Source organism: Typopeltis vanoorti, chromosome 19, assembly GCF_054136105.1.
Source record: "Typopeltis vanoorti isolate ZY-2024b chromosome 19, IOZ_Tvanoo_1.0, whole genome shotgun sequence".
Classification (NCBI taxonomy): domain Eukaryota; kingdom Metazoa; phylum Arthropoda; class Arachnida; order Uropygi; family Thelyphonidae; genus Typopeltis; species Typopeltis vanoorti.
The window spans coordinates 33,229,206-33,249,132 of NC_143567.1; the positions used below are offsets into that span (position 1 = coordinate 33,229,206).

At 35.7% G+C, this 19,927-nt stretch overlaps 1 protein-coding gene across 6 annotated transcripts in view; it reads right to left on the minus strand.

Annotated features, from left to right (window-relative positions):
- Atg5 (autophagy protein 5) overlaps positions 1 to 14,430 on the minus strand; it is a 112,010-nt gene extending 97,580 nt beyond the window's left edge. Inside the window, exons 1-2 of one of the 6 annotated variants that reach the window (XM_090408775.1) lie at positions 14,347 to 14,430; positions 1,354 to 1,483 (exon numbers count right to left, since the gene is read on the minus strand). In XM_090408775.1, the coding sequence (XP_090264901.1) occupies positions 1,354 to 1,464 (111 nt within the window). In that variant the 5' untranslated portion in view covers positions 1,465 to 1,483; positions 14,347 to 14,430. The other 5 variants (XM_090408773.1, XM_090408772.1, XM_090408774.1 and 2 more) reach the window with 5 other exon arrangements.
- Between the last annotated feature and the right edge of the window lie 5,497 nt (positions 14,431 to 19,927).

Consider the following 19,927-nt stretch of genomic DNA (forward strand, 5'->3'; position numbering starts at 1 on the left):
TGTTTGCTATGGATGGTTTGATCCAGCTGACAAATTTATCAAGTGATGACTTCTCAAAGATGTAGTCATCTTTGAGAAGAGGAATCCCATATAACACTGGGATTCCTCTTCTCAAATTTTACCTTTTCTGATGCAGTCATCTTTGAGAAGAGGAATCCCATATAACACTGGAATTCCTCTTCTCAAATTTTACCTTTTCTGATGCAGTCTCATGGAACTGAAGTGTCACCACCTTTGTAAAAAAAAAAAAAAACATCATGACTCTTCTTCTGGTCACCTAGACTTGAGAGCCCTCAGTCTAGGTGACCTCTACAAACTTCACTGTCTCTAGCTTATAAATTAAAGATGCCAAGAAATTATATATACTTGGTTTCATCCTTATCCAAGTGTAAGCAACAAAGTTTGCATGTGAAGTAACTTCATGACTGGGCTACTTGTATATTAAGACAATTAATGTGATGTCATTAGCCTGTATATACAAGTAGTCTCTAACCTAATAAGGTCTTCATTCAATTCATAAGATCAAGTTAGAACTACAATATTGCCAACTGATTAACTATTAGTTTGTGCAAGTGCTAATAGATGGCAGGTCAAGTGTGATAGCATAACATCAAATTCTTCTATTAAAAATTAATTTGAATGCATGGGAAGAATTTCATAAGTGGGATTGTTAATTGGAGAGTGCCTATATTATAGTTTTTATATACTCAAACCCTATGTCCACAAACAATTTCATCTATTCCTGAAATACATTTATACATCAACTATGTATTGTATATATCACACACACGCACAATCCTACAAAAAAAAAGTCAAAGAGATACACAGAAATAAACAAAATGGCTTTACTGTTTCTGTTTCTCCATTTTTGTAATAACTACTTTGATGCACTGCAGAACTTTTCTACCAATTTCTGGTAGAAAGTTGGGGTAATGTGCTGCAGTCCTGTAAAGCATTTATCAGTTGCACTAACAGAGTCATTGTGAGTGACTGTACCCTAATTCTAATTCACTATGTTCTAAAGATTCAGTAAAGTCTACGCTACTCATTTCAATGTTATGCTCTTCATGTAAGATATGCTTTTTTTTTTCTTTTAAATGTGAATCCCAACCCACAAAAGGCTGTAAACCAAAAGTATATTAGTATTTGAGTACCATGGTAGGGCTGAGGATTAGCTAATCTAGAAAACCCCATTCTAGAGACCAAACATGCTCATTAAGCAATATAATAGTAGTAGTAGTCTTACACCAGACAATGAATAAATATCTATCACCTAAAGACACAAACATCCACGCCACAGCAGGATTCAAAGATAAATTTGTGTGTGAGAGAGAGAGAGAGAGAGATACTTACATAATATGGATCTGGTAACTGCATTGTATATACTTCATCTACTGCCAACCGAAAACATACAGGAATGCGACCATCCCAAATCTCCCTCAATATTTCCCTGTCTTCAGCCATAATGAGTAACTAATAAAACCTGCAATTAAATAAATGTGTTAATACTTTAGATTACTAAAATTCATGATGCTTCTGAAATGTTTACAATATAAAAGAAAATGCTAAGCAAGTTTTGCAATAGAGCCAGACCTTTTTTTTTTTTAAACAGCAAGGCTTAAGAGTTGAATTTACTGAGCTTTAAGAAGAAGAATATTGATTAACATACCTATGTCTTGAAGACATAAATGCTGAAAACTTGACTAAGACGTCATTAGAGCTGAGACAGTGCAATTTACAGTAGTGGATACCAAATAGCAAGAAATGAGTGTAAGAAAACCATGAAGATGAAACAAGAATTTTAAACCAATGACGAAAAAGCTAAAACTGAAAAGACGAATTTGTAACCTTTGGATTTTAAAGAAACAGAGAAACTCTGGATTGCAGATTATAATGTTAGTGAACTGAAAAGTTTGGGATTTAGCTAATGACATACATTGTGCATTGATTTGCTACCATATCTCCTCTAAAGAGAGTTGCTTAGAAGTTCAGAAACAAGCAAGCAGTGCTGTTACAATCTGGATATTTTTATGACTAAAATGTCAACACTTACAGCACTTATATTTAAATTCTAAATGTAAAGAACACGAAACTAATGAATAGAATTCCATAGCAGAAAGAAATAGCATCCTTTAAAAGGAATGTAAAGAAATAATAAGGGTAATCACATGCTACATTTTTATATAGTGCACCCTGTTAGTAGGTATCCACCTGGATACTGAATGAAAGATGATCTGGCAAATGGAAATTAGCTGGCCGCACTGTATTCTGTCTTGGCTTAAACCAGAACAAACATGACAGTGTAATATGATGAAATGCAGCACTTACTAAGGCACTGCCTGGTTAAATAAGACCCGATCCCAGCTGTTTTGGCTAGAGAATCAGGGTGAGCAGTGAAAACTCAAATACTGGAACAAACTAAAACTCAATGTCAGCAAAACCAACAGAAAAGTTGACAGGCACCAATTATGTTGGCAGAAATAATAATATACTTCTGTTAATATAACTGTAGATTGCCAATATAATTGGTATTATAGTTCGCCCACCGTTTGTATATCTCTCCTTGGCATTTTGCCAAGAATAGTCGATTCATGCTGAAGGGGAGAAAGAAATGAAGAATTTGAAAATACTTCATGAAATCGGATTTTGTTTTAAAAAGTCCCAGAATAAAAGGAAACTTATCATGGAGCAAAGTGACATTGTTTTATCTAGAACGCAGTATTTGAGAGCAATAAGATGTTTCAGGGAGGAGAAAAGACCGATTGTGTATCTAGATGAAACTTGGATTGATAGTAATTTAACTTATGGAAAATGTTGGCAGTCTAAAGAAGAATGTGGAGTGCTACAAACTGGAAATGCCTCACGGCGCATAATAATTTTGTGAGCGGGTGGAGAAATGGGTTTTTTACCAAATTCAAACTTACTACACAAAGCCAATTACCATAGGCAAATGAATTCTCGAAAAGTGGGCAGAAGAAAAACTGATTCCAAACCCTCCTAAAAATGCTGTGGTTATAATTGATAACACTTCATATCACTCTATTCGATTAAACAAAGTTCGAAATTGGTCTAATAAGAAGCCAGTTCTTAAGGATTGGCTCTCTTCAAATAGCATTTCTCATTCCCCAGATATGCAAAAAATAGAACTGCTTAATTTGGTCAAAAGAAACTCGCCCACAACTAAACTATTTAAATTCGACACGATGCTCAAAGAGCATGGATTTCTAGCTTTGAGGCTACCACCATATCATTGCGATATTAATGCTATTGAGAATGTTTGGGCAGAAGTGAAAAGTTTCATTCACCATCGCAACGTAACTGGAGATATTGACATGTCAAAACTTTTTAAGCTTTCAGAACAGGCGATTGAAAGTATTACAGTACAAAACTGGGGAAAATATTGCTTTCATGTCACTTCATTGGAAAATATGTATTGGGACAGAGATGGAATTATCGAAGAATTATGCAAACCTTTGGTGATCAGTTTAAGTGAAAGTGATGGTGATTCGGACACTGATTCAGATGACTATGAAGATTAAAAGGATTTGATAATGGTATTTTTTTCCAACCTTTTTTTGCATGGGTTTGTTAAAAGCGTCACAACAAGTCATAAATAATTAATCGGTTTAGGACATTAAAGTGTCTCAGCTCTCTCAACTGTAAGTTTAGAATATCTAAGTTCATTTGAAAAAATTTCTGTTTTTCTGTATAATTATTTTTATTTTATAGAAAACTATCTTAAAAATAAACTTAGTTAAATTTTTGTTTTATGCTATACCTTTTTTAATTTTGTTAATACTCTACGTACATTTTTCCAACTGTTATACAAGCAAAATAGTTACACTTTAAAAACTACAATGTTTGTAAAAGAAAAGCTAAATTTTCCGACCTGTAATAATAAACAAACACATCCCAGAAGACAGATTGATTACCCTATTATCGGAATGGATTCTCATTTTTTTGACATGTTGAGGGACCTCTAATCAGTGGGCAAACTATACCAGGATAAAGAAGACTAGGGTGATATCTTATGAGTCATCACTAACATTCTATATTCAAATAAATATATGTTATTTTCAGGCAATACTGATCAGAAAGGAGGAGTACTTATGGCATTCAATAGTAAACACAAAAATAAGCTTCTTGATTGGCAGCCAATTTCAAGTAGAGTTATGTAGACAAATGGCAAATTGGGGAACTGGAAAATGAAACTTATTTGTACCTATAAGAAGGTTCTACTAAGGAAGAAGTGAAGGAATTTTATTAAGGGGGGGAGGGGAAAGCCTTTGAAAACAAGTAGACAAAACCAGCATGAAGATATGACTGTGTTATCGACAGTCATATTTTCATGCTGATTCAAGAAATAATAGTATACAGGGGTTTGAAATAGAAGTAATAATCTTCATTTAGCTTTAAGCAGGAAAAAAATGAATACTGCATTGAAAAGGAAAATGGGTAAGAAAGTTAAAAAAAAAAAAAAAACTTTTGAGCAGCTTTTACTGAACTGTGCAAATATTATTTGAGAAAAAAAAAAAAAAAAAAGCCTTTGAAAACAAGAATCAAACCGTGGCATCTCAGCTGCAAACTTGAAGAAACAAGAAGGCATGTGATGAAGTTATCTACAAGGATAGAAAAATCCAAATTTCATGGTAGACTCGTGAAATTTGGATTTTTCTATCCTGGAAAAGACGAAAGGTATATTTTCTACGGGTTCCCTGTAGAAAAACGTACAGAGAAAAATGTAAGAGAGCCAAGTTATGTGTAAAAAGTAGCTAAATAAAAGTGGTGAGAAGACTTTGGTAAGAATAAAAAGATAAATATCATGAAGGTGAAAAATGCACTGGAGTTTACTGAAAAAATCTTTGAAATGGAGGAAAGAGTATTGTGAAAGAAATGAAATCAGAAATGATAAGTGACATGAAAACTAAAGAAAAAGATGTTGGATGTCTGGAATAATTACTTTAAAAGATAATTATATGAGATAAGCAGCAAAAGAACTGTGGTAAGAAATATTCAAGAATAATGCAATCGGGAGTGCATTGTTCAATCCTTGAGGAAGAAAAGATATCAGAAAGCTGAAATGCAGAAAGACAGAGTTGATATTATTATTATTAGAGACCTCCAAGGAGTCAGGACTCATCAAGGAAGACAGATTACCTACACCAGATGTCATGCCTTCTCTTAATCTCATTCACACTGGATGCATTCCCTACTTCAAAAGGCAAATAATTCCACTCACTCACTGATCTCTGAGAGAAAAATCTAGTCATTAACAATTTCTTAACCATAAAGATAGTTAACTTACAAATATGCCCCCTTGTCCTCTCCACATTTTATATAATGAAAAATTTCATCAGTGGATAACCTATAACACCTTTTCAGAAGTTTATAGACCCCTATCATGTTATCCCCCTCTTTCTCCTGTTAACCAGAGTCTGTAGTCCAGATACTCTAAATAATGTATGGAATGTAGATAAATCTACATTCCATAATCCTGATATTATCTTTATTACTCTTCTTTGCACCCTTTCCACTTCTTTATCTCTCAAAACTTTCTTTATCTCTGTGCACAGTAAATGAGTATTTAGACTTAGGTGCTAGTTTATACTCATAATACAATTTAATGGAATAACTACAGCACAAAAAGAAATAATTAAACAGCAGGTTTAATCATTTCAATATTTCATTTCTATCACAGACATCATCAGGAATACAATGTTAAAATTGTAATAACCGTAATGATATTACACTATATGAAGACTGAAGTCCTTTCTTCTTCATTTCTTCCACATTGTTTCTTGGGTGTTTTTATATTATTACAATTTTAACATTGCATTCCTAAATATGTCTCTGTGACAGAGACAAAATATTGAACAAATTAAACATGCTATTTAATTATTTCTCTTTGTGCTATAGTTATTCCATAAAACTGTATTATGAGTCTGTGTACAATAATCTAGTTGCAGCTGTATCAAGGCCCTGTAAACAGGCAAAATGACTTCCTTATTATTAAATGTCAAGATTCATTTCAACATTGCAATTAATCTCAGAGTTGTATCTGCAATTTTTGCAATGTGACCCTTAAACTGCCGTTTCCTATCCACCATAATTCCAAGATCCCTAACCTCATCAATTTCTTGTAACATAATCCCACCAATACAATATGCTGTGAGAAATTTCATGATTCCAAAGTGCAAAACTTTATACTTACTTACATTGAATTGACAGCCCACCATTCCAGGTTATTGAAATAATTCTATAAGTGCTGTGTATCTTTGAGTAGCATCCCTGTTTGTCCTGCATATCTTTGATGTTCAATTGTTTGCATCATAAGCAAACAATTGAACATTTGTCAGGTCCTTCACAATATCATCAATGAACAACAATCGTCTAAGGACTGATTCCTGGGACTGGCCACTTTAAATCTGGTAGAGTCACAACCACCATATACCACTTTAGATTCACAATATCCTTACTTGGTAATGTCTTCCTCCTCGTTATGCTAGTAATTCTCGAGTAATTTTTGCAATGTATGTATCCCTGAAATTCAGTTATCTATTCACTATTGCTCCTTGAGACATAAAGGGACAAAGTCCAACCAATATACTACACCTCATGCCATCTCTAGCAAAAGTGCAATGGCCTTTAGATTGATCTCTGCACTTCTATGCTTGTAGCACTAGCCTATTCAAATCCTCTTGTAGCAATATCACATCAGCATTGTCTTTACTGCTCTACCCCAACTTAGCATTATCTATAAAAAAAAAAAAAATTAAAAAAAAAAAACCTGAATATCTTTCTGCAAATCATGAACTACATTGTCAGTATATAAATTAACACCATCTCCAGAACAGAACCTGTGGTATACCACTTATCATCCTTTTCCTTCAAAACATTAGTTCTTGTACACAACTTGCTGACATTTCTGTCAACCATCCATCAAAACAAATTAATAAATAAAAATTGAAATATCAAAAATTACTCAAAAGGTGTTTTCCTCCACAGATTACATTGTTCAATCCATTTTTCCCAATTTCAGCATAATCAAGCTAAAATGAGGAGGGACTGGTGGAGAGAGGAAATGCTTCCTCCACAAGCACCTCTATAAGTCTCACTCTCTAACTGATTTAAACCAAATTTGGAATATAGTTGTTTCTTATAATGCTGAAGATCTTTTGAGAAAGTAATCTGAATTGGTTAAAAATGATAGGATACAATGGGGGGGGGGGATTCTTTCTCTGTAGGTACCTTTATAGGTTGTACACTACCAATTATATATTTGGTTTAATCCTTTATCCAAGTGTAAGCAAACAAAGTTTGCACCTGAAGTATTTTCAGGACTGGGACAATTCGTGGCAAAGGTGGTATAAGTTCTCATTACTTGTCTTAGTATCCCATAATGCAAAGCACATCTTACAGACATGTATAATGCTATGTATTAAGAGAAGGATCACTACTCAGACCGGTTTCGACCTTTATTGAGGTCTCAACAGTGGGAGCCAGATCCAGAGGTGGTGATACTAAGGTGGAAGTAATGGAGAAGTCACATTTCCATATACCAGTTGCCAAAAGATGTCACATCTAATTATTAAAATTCTCTGGATTAGAGATAAGTCGATGGAAGTTTTTTCACTTGGCTATGCTACCAATTATATATCTGGTTTAATCCTTTATCCAAGTGTAAGCAAACCAAGTTTGCACCTGAAGTATTTTCAGGACTGGGGCAACTTGTGGTAAAGGTGGTATAAGTTCTCATCACCTGCCTTAGTATCCCATAATGCAAAGCACATCTCCTTGCAGACATGTATAATGCTATGCATTAAGGGAACTTTGCAAACTTTGTTTACTTACACTTGGATAAAGGATTAAACCATATATATAATTGGTAGCATAGCCAAGTGAAAAAATTTCCATCAATTAGGTTGTGCACTGTTCACCTATTTCTGACAATGGAATATTTATATAGTTATTTCTTACTGTTATTCCAGACAATTTTCACACTCATTTGGACCAAAATAAAAGTAATAAGCAATAGAGTAAAGCAAGAAGAAGAAAGTAAAATGCAGCAGACATCGTATACATTTTCATTTAACTGATTTTAGCAATTTATTATTTTTTCATGTTTTACTCACTTTAAGTGATATAACATAATAAAAAAGTGAGTCAACTACTGAAGGAGCAAGAGGTTGGCTAAAGTTCAGAAGTGACTACATGGCCAACATTATTTTTCACTGTTGAGAATGAAAATTCCCTTCTGAAATTCAAACAGTAGGATAATTGCTACAATAAATACACTAATTATTAAAAATAATGCACATCAACCACTCATTCTGGTTGGCTGAGTGGTTAACGTATCCACTCTCCAACCAATAAGTTGGGCTTAAATCTTCACAGTGGGCACAGATGATTGTGACTGTCTTTAGGTTGGAGATGAATTTCATTGTCTATTACGAGACCACTGCCCCACTCATAGGAGGCCTGAAAAGAGTTCCATGTTTGGTCTCTAGAGTAAGGTTTCTAGACTATATTAAAAATTCCTTAGCTCCACAATACTGATGCACTATACGCGTGGATAGGCTTATGTGTTCGTCAGACATGTTATGATAGGTTTCACGGTATAAAAAGAAACACAGATGGTTAAGCAAATAACTATTTATTAACTTAAAAGCTAATATTTCGCTGGTAATATATCCAGCATCTTCAGAGCACATAACACAAAGTTTGTTACAAAGGCAAGACAACCACAATCCGGTGTAACAGTGGGGACAGTATAAGTGATTGCAGCGTGCAACACAAGACTAAAGTCCTAATATGGCACCATCTAGGTTAAAAAAAAAAAAAATCAAAGTTTTGAAATAGTAGTCCAAATGATAAAAAATAAACGTAATAAATATTAATTTGGTCTTAGGATGACTGTCTTCCAAACCTTTGGTAGATTTATGCAGCCATACTTGTTAAGGTTTGGGGTATGTTTCAAGGCTTCTGTTGATTCCAGGAACAACCTCTCTGACTTGTAGAAGCTTCTGTGCATTACTTTTGTTTCTTTCCAATTGATCAATTGGAAATCAATTGATTTCCAATTGATCAATTATTATGATCAATTGATCAATGTTAACTTGGTAACAACCCCTGACCAACTTAAATGTCTCCATATTGCCTCAACTCCTATTCACAAGGCTTCAAAAATTACCTTTGCTCAATCTGTTTTCATATCCCATATTCCAAAGACCAATAACTACCTTGTGAATTTTCTCTGGACTTTTTTTAACACATCCTCATTACCATGAGGAAGAGGTGACCAAATCTGTGCACACTAATCCATATGAGGTCTGATCAAGTCTCATACAATGGGACCATAACCTCATTATTTCTGCACATCAAGTTCCTCTGCATCATTGCCATTATAAAATTACTCATCCCCCAAGACACAGTATTCCTACGTTAGATTCTGTGACCACATATGGGAGGCTGATATGTTAAAAAAATCCACTACATCCTCATGCAGCTGTTACCTTTCTGTAATTACTCAACTGATTGCCATGCAGCACAAGAATTACCTTGGATTTCTTTAGTCTGATTGACAAACCTCCCTCATCTCTTATGAGGAAGATTTTCTTTCCTTACCATATTTGCCACTTTTTTTTTGGCTTGCATACCTCTTCATGCATCTGGTCACTGCTATTTTACAACTTCCTTTTATATATTGCATAATTTTTGATGTTCATTTCAGTCCTACATTATTTATTTGCCTGATTCAGTATATAGCTGTACACCATCTGTGTCAGATTTATCCTAGCCAATTCCCATGTTCTGTCATCTCTTTTCCTTACAGGACATCAGCTTCTGGTACTGTTAACAATTGCCCTCATTATAGTTCCATATATTCCTTTCCTGGCTGAATAACCTCTTTATCCGTGCTTGTTAGTGTGTTCTTCAATAGCAACATAATCTGGTGTTTTGGTTACCTTCACAAAATGCCCTATAAACTTCAACTCCCTGTCCACAATCACCTCCCTCCCAAGTCCCTGGCCTTCAGTTTCATCAATACAGTACAATACAAAAGTGAGGAAGAAGATCTAGAGTTTGTAGTCTCTTCCCAAAGTGACTCACCTTACACTTGGCCATATCAAACTGGAAACATAAACCTTTGCCCATACTGCTAGTCTAAGTCTTCCTGCAAGATGTCTGCCTCACCTTCATTTACCACTGCTCTTCCCAGTTTAGCACATCAACAAAAATTGCCTGTATCACTGATGTACAAATTAGACAACAGAGGGTCAAGTACTGAGTCCTATGGTACACCACTGGTTAGATGCCTTCTCCTGGTGTCAACTCCTCCATAAACCACTCTTTGATATCTGTCCATCAGCCTCCATCTAATCCAAATCACCAGATTCATATCCAACCCCATTTACTCCAATTTATGCAATAGAGTTCTATGTGGAATTTTATCAAATGCTTTTTGCAAAGTCTGGCAATATCAATGAGTAGCCATTTCCCTTATCCACTCTGTTACTTTATTATAAAAAGGATGCAAATTATTAAGGCAAGACCTACTTTTGCAAAACCATGTTGTCTCTTAAGGAGTATCATATTCCTATCTCTCCAGTCCTGAATGTTGTCTTTCTCCAATACCTTAACCACCACTCTTGAGATGCTGAATGGCCTATAATTTGCTGACTATTTTAATCTCATTCCACTCCATTCTACTAAATTAAACAGCTTGGTCAGAGAAGTTGATAATTTCCTTGCACATTCTTGTAATACACAGATCAATATGCCATCTAATCTCATGGTTGTCTTCATATTGAGGTTCTGCAATATTTTGAGCACTTACATTTCTCAAACCTCTAGACCTCTATCAGTCAATGTCACCATCTAGATGATACACTCCTGCAAAATGTTCACTCAGTAATTCAACTATTTGGTTTGGTTCTATTATCTCCCCATTGAGCACTTTTTAAAGTACTGAGTGGGGAGGTAGTCATTTTTCTTCCATAGTAATTTTTCCTTTTACTTGCCACATGGTGAAATAACTGGTACAGAATTGATATGGTAATTACCCTATCAATTCTGTACCAGTGAAATACCCAGGACATACTCTAGTGTACTCAAAAGAGCAGTAGTAGTGTGGTATCAGAGCATAAAATTTATTTGAAATAAAAATCCATATATTTTAAATAATAATTAGTATTAATATTACTTCAAGCCTCCAAAGAGTCTGAAGACTCATTACAATAGGTCAAACACTCACTGATCAAGATAACTATTGTACCTTGCCTTGAAAACATTCCATTCAGTGTTGGAGCATTTACACCAACTCCAGCAACACATTTTACTTGCTACTCACCATGCAAAAAATCTCTTTCCCTTCTCTCATCAACTTATGTCTCAGTCATATCACTTCTCCTCCTACTATCTACCAAGACCACATACCTTTAATCTATCCTCATATTAAGCATTTCTAGAGTCCTAATATAGTCTTAATTATTTGCCACTACACTCTAATGTTTCCTTATTACCCATATAACCAGGTGACCAGATCTATGACCAAAAAAACCACATGTGAACTGATTAGTGATTCACAGAGGGGGAACAATCATATCCTTATATGTACTTGTCAATATTATTCACATTATAATGGCAATTTTATGAGTAACCTTTACAACTTTTGCAATGTGTCTCCTGGACTTCATTTCTTATCCAAAAAGATCACTCACTCCCTCTACCTCCTGATTCAAAGTTGCTCCAGTATGATAAACCTCATTCCATTTTCTGTGAGCAAGATGCATGACTTTATTAACACTCAGCAATAATGAACTGACATCCCCCATTCTTCAACCCAAAGCACCAACCTATTCAAATCCTCTTGCAACATTATGTTAGAATTTCCAGACATTGCTTTTACTAATGTAATATAACATCAGTACAAAACTGAATAACACATAACAATAATCTAGTTCCAGCAAATGTGGAACTATATTATTGTTATGTGTTATTCATATAAACTGTCATATAAATTAAAACAGTGCTCATAGAACAGGACAATGGAAAGAAATGAAAAGAAGGGTTTGCTAGACTACTATTGAACAAGTCAAAGGCACTTCCAGTTCTTTTGCCCATTTCCTTAATATATGTGGTGTTATCCCATCCAGTCCCACAGCCTTGCTAACATAAACATTGCTTATGTTAGCATTTCTAACATAAGCAATGTTTATGTTAGGAAGCAGAACAAAAGACTAAGAATGGGAAATCCTAAACACTTCCCATTCTCAGTCTTTTGTTCTGCTTCCTGTTTTTATTCAACATTACTCCTAATGCCCATCACCTGACATGAAAAACCCTAACAAAATACTTACTGAATATTTTCCATTATATCTTAATAGATGTGAGCAACGTTTCATATTCAGCAATTAAAGTGAGTCTTCCATATTCATCCTTTCTTCTCTTAGCAACATAACTGTAGAATTCTGCAGAATTTTCTTTTGCTTAGAGGGCCGTTTGCAAGTGTTGTGAAGACTGCACATCAAAGTACTCTAACATGTAAGGATAAGGAAGTGGTTGTGTCACTGTATAAAGCAATGATCAGACCACACTTGGACTATTGTGCTCAGATTTGGTCACCTGGTTTTCAATGTGATGTGGAAACATTGGAGAGGGTTCAGAGATAAGCGACTAACACAATATCAGGACTTTGGAATGCTGGCTATGGAGAGGGGCTGAAGAAATGTGGATTGCAAAGTTTCAACTTTGCATATGATTTTGCATATCAACTTTAGATATGAAAGAGACATTTATGTTAGTGAGGGGATTTTATTGGTTAATACTGAGGGGATTATAAAAAGAGTAAATGAGAGAAAGAATCAGAGGCCATCCCTGGAAGATATGTAATAGTGTGGTGAAGAGAGGTGAGAGTAGATTTTTTACGGAATGTGAGTGAATGGAACACACTACTAGAATATGTTGTTAATGCAAGGAGTGTTAAGGATTTTAAGATTTGGTATGATAAACATGTTATCAGTTGAATGAACCTCCCATGGAGAGTGTAACAATAATAATTAAGCCAATCTCCTTTCATATACCAATTTCTTTTCCTTATTACATTTATCACTTTCTTAGGCTGTGCTTTATACTTGTCATGCTGCTATGGCGTACCTTGTTCTTTATATTCCTCCATAACACTATCTTTTTCCATAAACTTCTGAATAATTCAACAATTCATTCATTATTCATCCTTTTAACTGTGGAATGCAATCTGCAATAATATTTCTATGGTTAAAATATAGACACTTCTATATATTTTAACCATATTAAACAGATTCAAAATCCAGGTCTCCCAATCAAAGGGCTTCATCAGAAAGAGAGTGAGCCACAGAAATGTCAGCATATTTTAACCATAGAAAATGCTATTTTAGTATTCTGTGTAAGTATTCACTGCACTTTCCAAGCATGAAGCTTATATTATATTTGTCAGATATCACAATGGCTGCACACAGTACATTCCTTGTCCCATAACTGAAACAATTCATTAAACGATGGGAAGGTTATAAGTATATCGGTTATAATAATATATATAAATGCTACACAACGTTCATTGCAAGGCAATTTTTCCACTACTTTACCATGCTTTTCATTAAGGATGATTATGCTGCTTGGTGGGAATTTATTTGCAACAGCGCGTAGCATAACACTTAGTAACATTTTAATACATTAATATACACTGAAATTCATTGATAGATTAACGTAAATTATCGTTCTACCCAATCAAAGAATAAATACTGCAAATGAATATTACCATATTGCGTGTGGGAAGGGGGAGTGTGTTCATTATCAAAACATATGATACTTCTTGGTCATACTTAATGGTCAAAATATAAGGGACTGCATAGTATTCATAAATGATATTACCTTTTTTTTTTTATAAAATAAAAAAAATTCCCAAATATATTATTCTAAGGAGAGTCAAACTAACACTATTTTCAATTTCGATCCATATAATTTTAATGGTTTGTATGAACATTCACAATTCGCTCCACGAGAAATGGGGATCAATAGAAGATTATCCAACATTTTGCTTTTCGCTTCGCATAGCAGGCAAAAAAGCATCACCTCCGAATTGAATATAACAGTAAAAATTACACTTTGTTACTTTACTCGAATCTAAATGCATATTACTGCAAAGAATGCAAACACTCACTATTAGTTTAGAAGGCAACATTAAATTTTCTTTCAAAATAAATAATAATTAATAAAAGAAATTAATAATTAAAAAAAGTATCGAAAAGAAAAATTAATATATTATTATTATTATCATACGGATTCTCTTTGGAATCAGATGACTCTTACCGGGAGGATAGGTATTCACAGAATACCAATTATACATCTTCAACTTAAACTCATTCACTGATGAAACATTCACAAGTCCCTCTGGCAACCATTCCACTCATTCCCTTTCCAAGCAAGAAGTCCTAACAACACCCTTTAATTTTCAGGGGTGATCCCTCGTCCTACAGTGCTACACCTTCCTACCATATACTGAAAAAGTATTCAATGTCAGTTCTATGAAGCTTCTTTAATAAATTATATGCTTCTATTATATCTCCTGTTTTTCGTTCTATCAGCTAGTTCTTGAAGCCCACAGACCTTAAATATATTATCATAGGGAGCATTACATACATCTACCACAAACTAACTTCATCACTTGTCTCTGGATCCCCTCCACCACTTCTTTATCGCCACGGAATCCAGGTGGCCAGATATGTACTCAGTCAGCAGGGATATGGAGGATATTGCTCCTCTGAGCAATAACCTACCATCTAGAGTCCAAAAGACGGCCTGTGACTAGTGGTGTACCACAGGGTTCTGTTCTTGGACCACTGCTGTTTAATTTGTTCATTAATATAGGGAAGGATCTGAGAGGAACGGTTCATTTGTTCGCTGATGATGCAAAGTTGGATAGGGCAATAGTGAATACAGAAGATGTCAAAATTTTGCAGAATGATTTGGATAGATTGGAGGTCTGGACTAAGGAGAATGGATGTCAATTTAATGTGAGAAAATGTAAGGTTATGCATTTTGTAGTGAAAAGATTACCAGCAGTATACCACATTGGAGGAACTGTACTCCAGGAGATTGATGAGGACAGAGACTTGGGAGTGTTGGTGGATAGAAAGTTGAAGTTTAGGGGTACATTGCAAAAGTGGCTAAATCAGCTCATCGAATCACTTGGTTGCTGAAGAATACTTTGACGAGCAGAGACAAGCAAGATATTGCTCCTCTGTATCGAGCCTTGATAAGAACCCATCTCGACTACTGTGCCCAGATTTGGTCGCCTAGGTTTCTTCTTGATGCGGAGGAGGTTGAAAAAATCCAGAGGCAAGTGACCAAGATGATAGCAGGGCTATGGAACGAACCTTATGAGAACAGGTTGAAGATTTGTGGGTTGCAGAAATTGGTTGATAGGAGGAAAGGGGAGATATGATTGAGACATTCAAATTGCTGAAGGATTTCTATAGGATTAATTCAGAGGATATTTTTGAGAACAGGACTGGTGGTGGGAGGACTAGGGGACATCCATGGAAGCTGCACAAGAGTGTGGTTAGTAAGGGTGTTAGAGCTAGGTTTTTTTACTTTTAGAGTGGTGAATGAGTGGAATAAGCTGCCAGAGTCTGTTGTGGGGGCTGTGACAGTGAATGAGTTCATGTCAAAATATGATAGGTATCATGTGAATGTCGAACAGTTGTGATGGATATGATGTTTAGGGCCTCCCTCGATGAGTCTAAGGACTCCTTGGAGTCGCCCGTAATAATAATAATAATAATAATCTCTTCTTGTCAGTGTGTGTTCTACAACAACAATACTATTCTTAAAGATCTCGCTTTATATCACTTCACTCTGATGTTCTATATTGGCAACATTTGCAATATATTCTCTAAACTTCAACTCCCTCTTTACAATAACCCCTAAATTCCTAACCTCATCAGTTCTTTAGATCCATTACACAGTTTCTGATGTCTTCTTCACAAAGTGCACCACCTTATTAGCCATTTAACTCTGCCCATCCTGCCAGCCTAATTAAATCATCCTGCAGGATAGGTACATCAACTTCATTTACTATCGTTCTTCTAAGTCATGATTATCAGCAAACAACTGGATATTTATCCATCAAATCATTTCGTATATCATTGATGTACAAATAAAACAACAATGGATCATACTGAGCCCTGCATTACACCACCAGTCATCTACCATCTCTTGGACTCAACTCCTCCATAAACCACTCTTTGATTCATTAGTTATCCTCTAATTCAAATCACCAGTTTCATATCCATTTCTATTCACTCCAATTCATGCAGTTCCATGTGGAATCTTGGAATATGCCATTGACAAGTCCAACAGTATCACTGAGCTATAGTTTCCTTTATCCAACTCCATTGTCGCTGTAAATAAAGTAAGCACATTACTAAAGCAGGAGCTACCCTTCACAAAATAATGTCATCCTTAATAAATAATCACATTCCTATCCCTCCGAGTCCTGAGTTCTGTCTTTTATCAATTTCTTCAATACCTTAATCAACACTTCTGAGATACTGACTGGTCTACCATTTGCTACTTTTTGCTTGAGCTCCATAGGTAGTCGAACTGTTTTCATCTCTTTCTACTTCACTGGCATATTCCTACTGAAGCGAATATCACCACTTAGATGATGAAAATTACCGCTCAAAATGATCACTCCCTAACTCGGCTATTTGGTTTGCTTCTCTTATCCCTTTACCATCTCATTTTAATCCTTTTACTTGCTACATAGCGAAAGAACTCTTTGTGATTTCTTTTGTCCTCATTAGCTAGATTCTTCATATAATTAGGTTTTGGTTTCCTTACAGAGGCGAATGCTGGTTTTGAAATTCACGATTGCTCTTGTTATCATTCAAGGAGTGAGAAGTGTGATTAAAGTCTGATTATCGGAATAATGAATTACTGACCATTTAAAACTATATATTTAGAAATTTATGTACATTTAATCATACAAATACATTTATTTTACAAATAATATTCTATCTTTTTCAGTTTAGCTACTTGAATACAAATTCTACTATACGGTTCTTCTTTATGAACTGGTTAATAACATCGTCATAAAAAGTTAGTTGTAACTTAATTTTCCCAAGCAACACGCACACTTGTAAAGGCGGGCTGAAGCTCACTGGCTAGAGATACTTTGACTGCGTATGGCCTTATGTTTAAGACGGCGTGAAGGGAGCGGATATGGCTACTATGCGCGCGCATGGAATCACAGTGCTGCCACGAGGACTTGGAAGCTCCTGCAACCGAACAAGCCAAGGTAGCTTTGACTAGACGAGCAAGCATCGGCCTTCGATATACATCGCAAGGCTCAATTATTGCTGCGCAAGCTTAAGACGTCTTCTGTCTACAAAAATTAAAGCCTAAATTGGATGAATTTATTAACAAATAAATATTACTTCTTTCTCAATTAATGAGCTTGCGCAACAAGCATGGAGAATTCGCCACTGCTTGCTTACCATGCAATTTACCCTTCTTGCCTCTGCCCTTTACTACGCATGACCATGTTGATTATCTTTCCTTTATACTCTCTCTCCACAACTTTTTCTGCTTAATGATACTATTCCACCATCTAACTCCTACTTGATTTATCCTTTTTTCCCTTCAAATATCCCTTGACACTTACTGTGCACTACCGACATCTCTCCCTTCCTAATTATCATGCATGGTACTGTTAAGAGCTGCTTCATCAGCTTGTCATAATCACTTGCTTTGTAATTTCACACTCCCTTCTTATCAGAAAATTCTGTTTGTAAGGCAATCGATCTTCATGATCGTCCAAAAGCAGAGGTAGTATAGTTAGATTTAGATTGGATGCTATGAGCAGATATTCAGTACTTTCGAACGTCTTCTCCCCTCCATTACATGCTGTCTCGGGTAATTAGCAGCTGCATAAACTCCATTTCCTTCCCTCCTTTTAGCTATTCCATCTCCCACTCTGTGTCCGTATAATTGAAATCTCTGTTAATGATTACTCGACCTGAATGCTAATTTTCTGCTGCATGTCATCTACATTCTCCCTTATTCTCACTGGAATATAGCACGACCCAATTATATATTTCATTCTGTTGGCCTCTATCTCAAGCCAGACTGCTTGAGATAGAGGCCCCTGTCTCTATCTTGAGATAGAGAAACCATTCTTGCATCCTTACCTTCTTGATGTATTTGTATTCGTTTTGGCTTCAGTTCTTTTGCTCTCATTAGCAACACACTAACCCCTCCTGTTCTATCAATCCTCTTAATATACTATACTCTGAATATACTTTACATGATATCACTATTGACCATAATACCCTCAGTCAACGAAGTCATTAATGCCTATGATTTTGGCCAAGATGAGATCAATATCTAACACTCTCACCCTCAATCCGAATAGCTCTGGCATTAGCATATAGAAGTTGCAATTCACCTGCATCCTACAACCTCACTTACATCTTGTATTGCTTAGCTTACTAAAATTAAAAACCTGAGGACTACATTCAGTGATCACTCTCCCGCTCGAGGTTTCTTGGACTCACACCTACTTGCATCCTTCTTAGGCTGACTATATTTTCTTGAGACAAAAAAGCGACATTGGGATGGCAAAAACGGGACGGGGGTTACGTAATATTCTGTATTCATGAAAAACTAAAGCGTTAAAAAAGTTTTACTTTGCCCAATATATATGGTGATAAAACGTTGTTAATTATTGCTTCTGATTTGGTATGTACTAAAAAAAAATCTGGTTGATAAATTTTATTTATCACTGTCGACAAGCAGTCTTCTGCGAGAAACTTTGGTCGTGACGCACAGTATGATAAGCAACAAGAGCTTCACTTGCTGCAGTTTTATCGCTTTCACCATCAAGTCTCTCCATAAACGAGTTAATGTTTTATTATTATTGGTGATACCTCCAAGGAGTCTGAAGGCTTATCGCGGGAGAACACCAATTGTACAACTCTCCGTCTCCACTATTAGAACGAACTTCTACCAATCACATACATCAACACCATCTACTACTCATCACCACCACAGCTAGTATTTTTTGTCTGTAAATTGTATGCGTTTTGAAGGGCCGATTTATCTGTATGCGGGATGAAAAACCTGAGATTCCAGGAGAAAAACCCTGCTACCTCCGTATGAGATCGGCTAACTTACCTTCAATTGAACAAGTCCATATAAAGATTCCTCCGGCCATGATGCGAATCGAACTTATGCCTTTTTCAATCAATGGGCACAACGCATCGTCGTTCTTCCAATTGCGCTACGGAGGCGCTTAAAGAAAATTATTATTATTATGTAATACCTCCAGGGAGTTCAAGTACTCATCGAGGGAGGGCATCTACTTTACAAGTCTTCATTTCCACCAAGTCACCAACCGCAACTACCTTCATCATTTACACCAACGCAATCTATCGCCGACCACCACTACTAGTATTCTCGCAGACAATCAAAAACATCCATGTCCACGACGGGATTCCAACCCGCAGCCTTTTGGCTGGAGAGCGGATACACTAACCACTCGGCCAACCAGGCTGGTAGAACTGAAGCCAGAGTCTTTTCAGCATCTTCATGTATCTGACCATGTAGATGTTGGCTGATGTCGCTTCTGCGACATCAGCCAACAATGATGTGTCAAATATGTCACCTTTGTTGGCATACCACTTTTGTTCCATCACTACACAACTTGTCCAGTGTAATGAATTTGAATTCTTTCTGGAGATCGTCATTAAAACTGCAGTTTCACCTCTCTGGCATTGCACTTAAAGCTTTAAAAAAAAAAAAAAAAAAATATATATATATATATATATATACAGGGTGTTCGGGATAAATTTGACATATTTATAATTAATTATATTTTTCCGTAAGT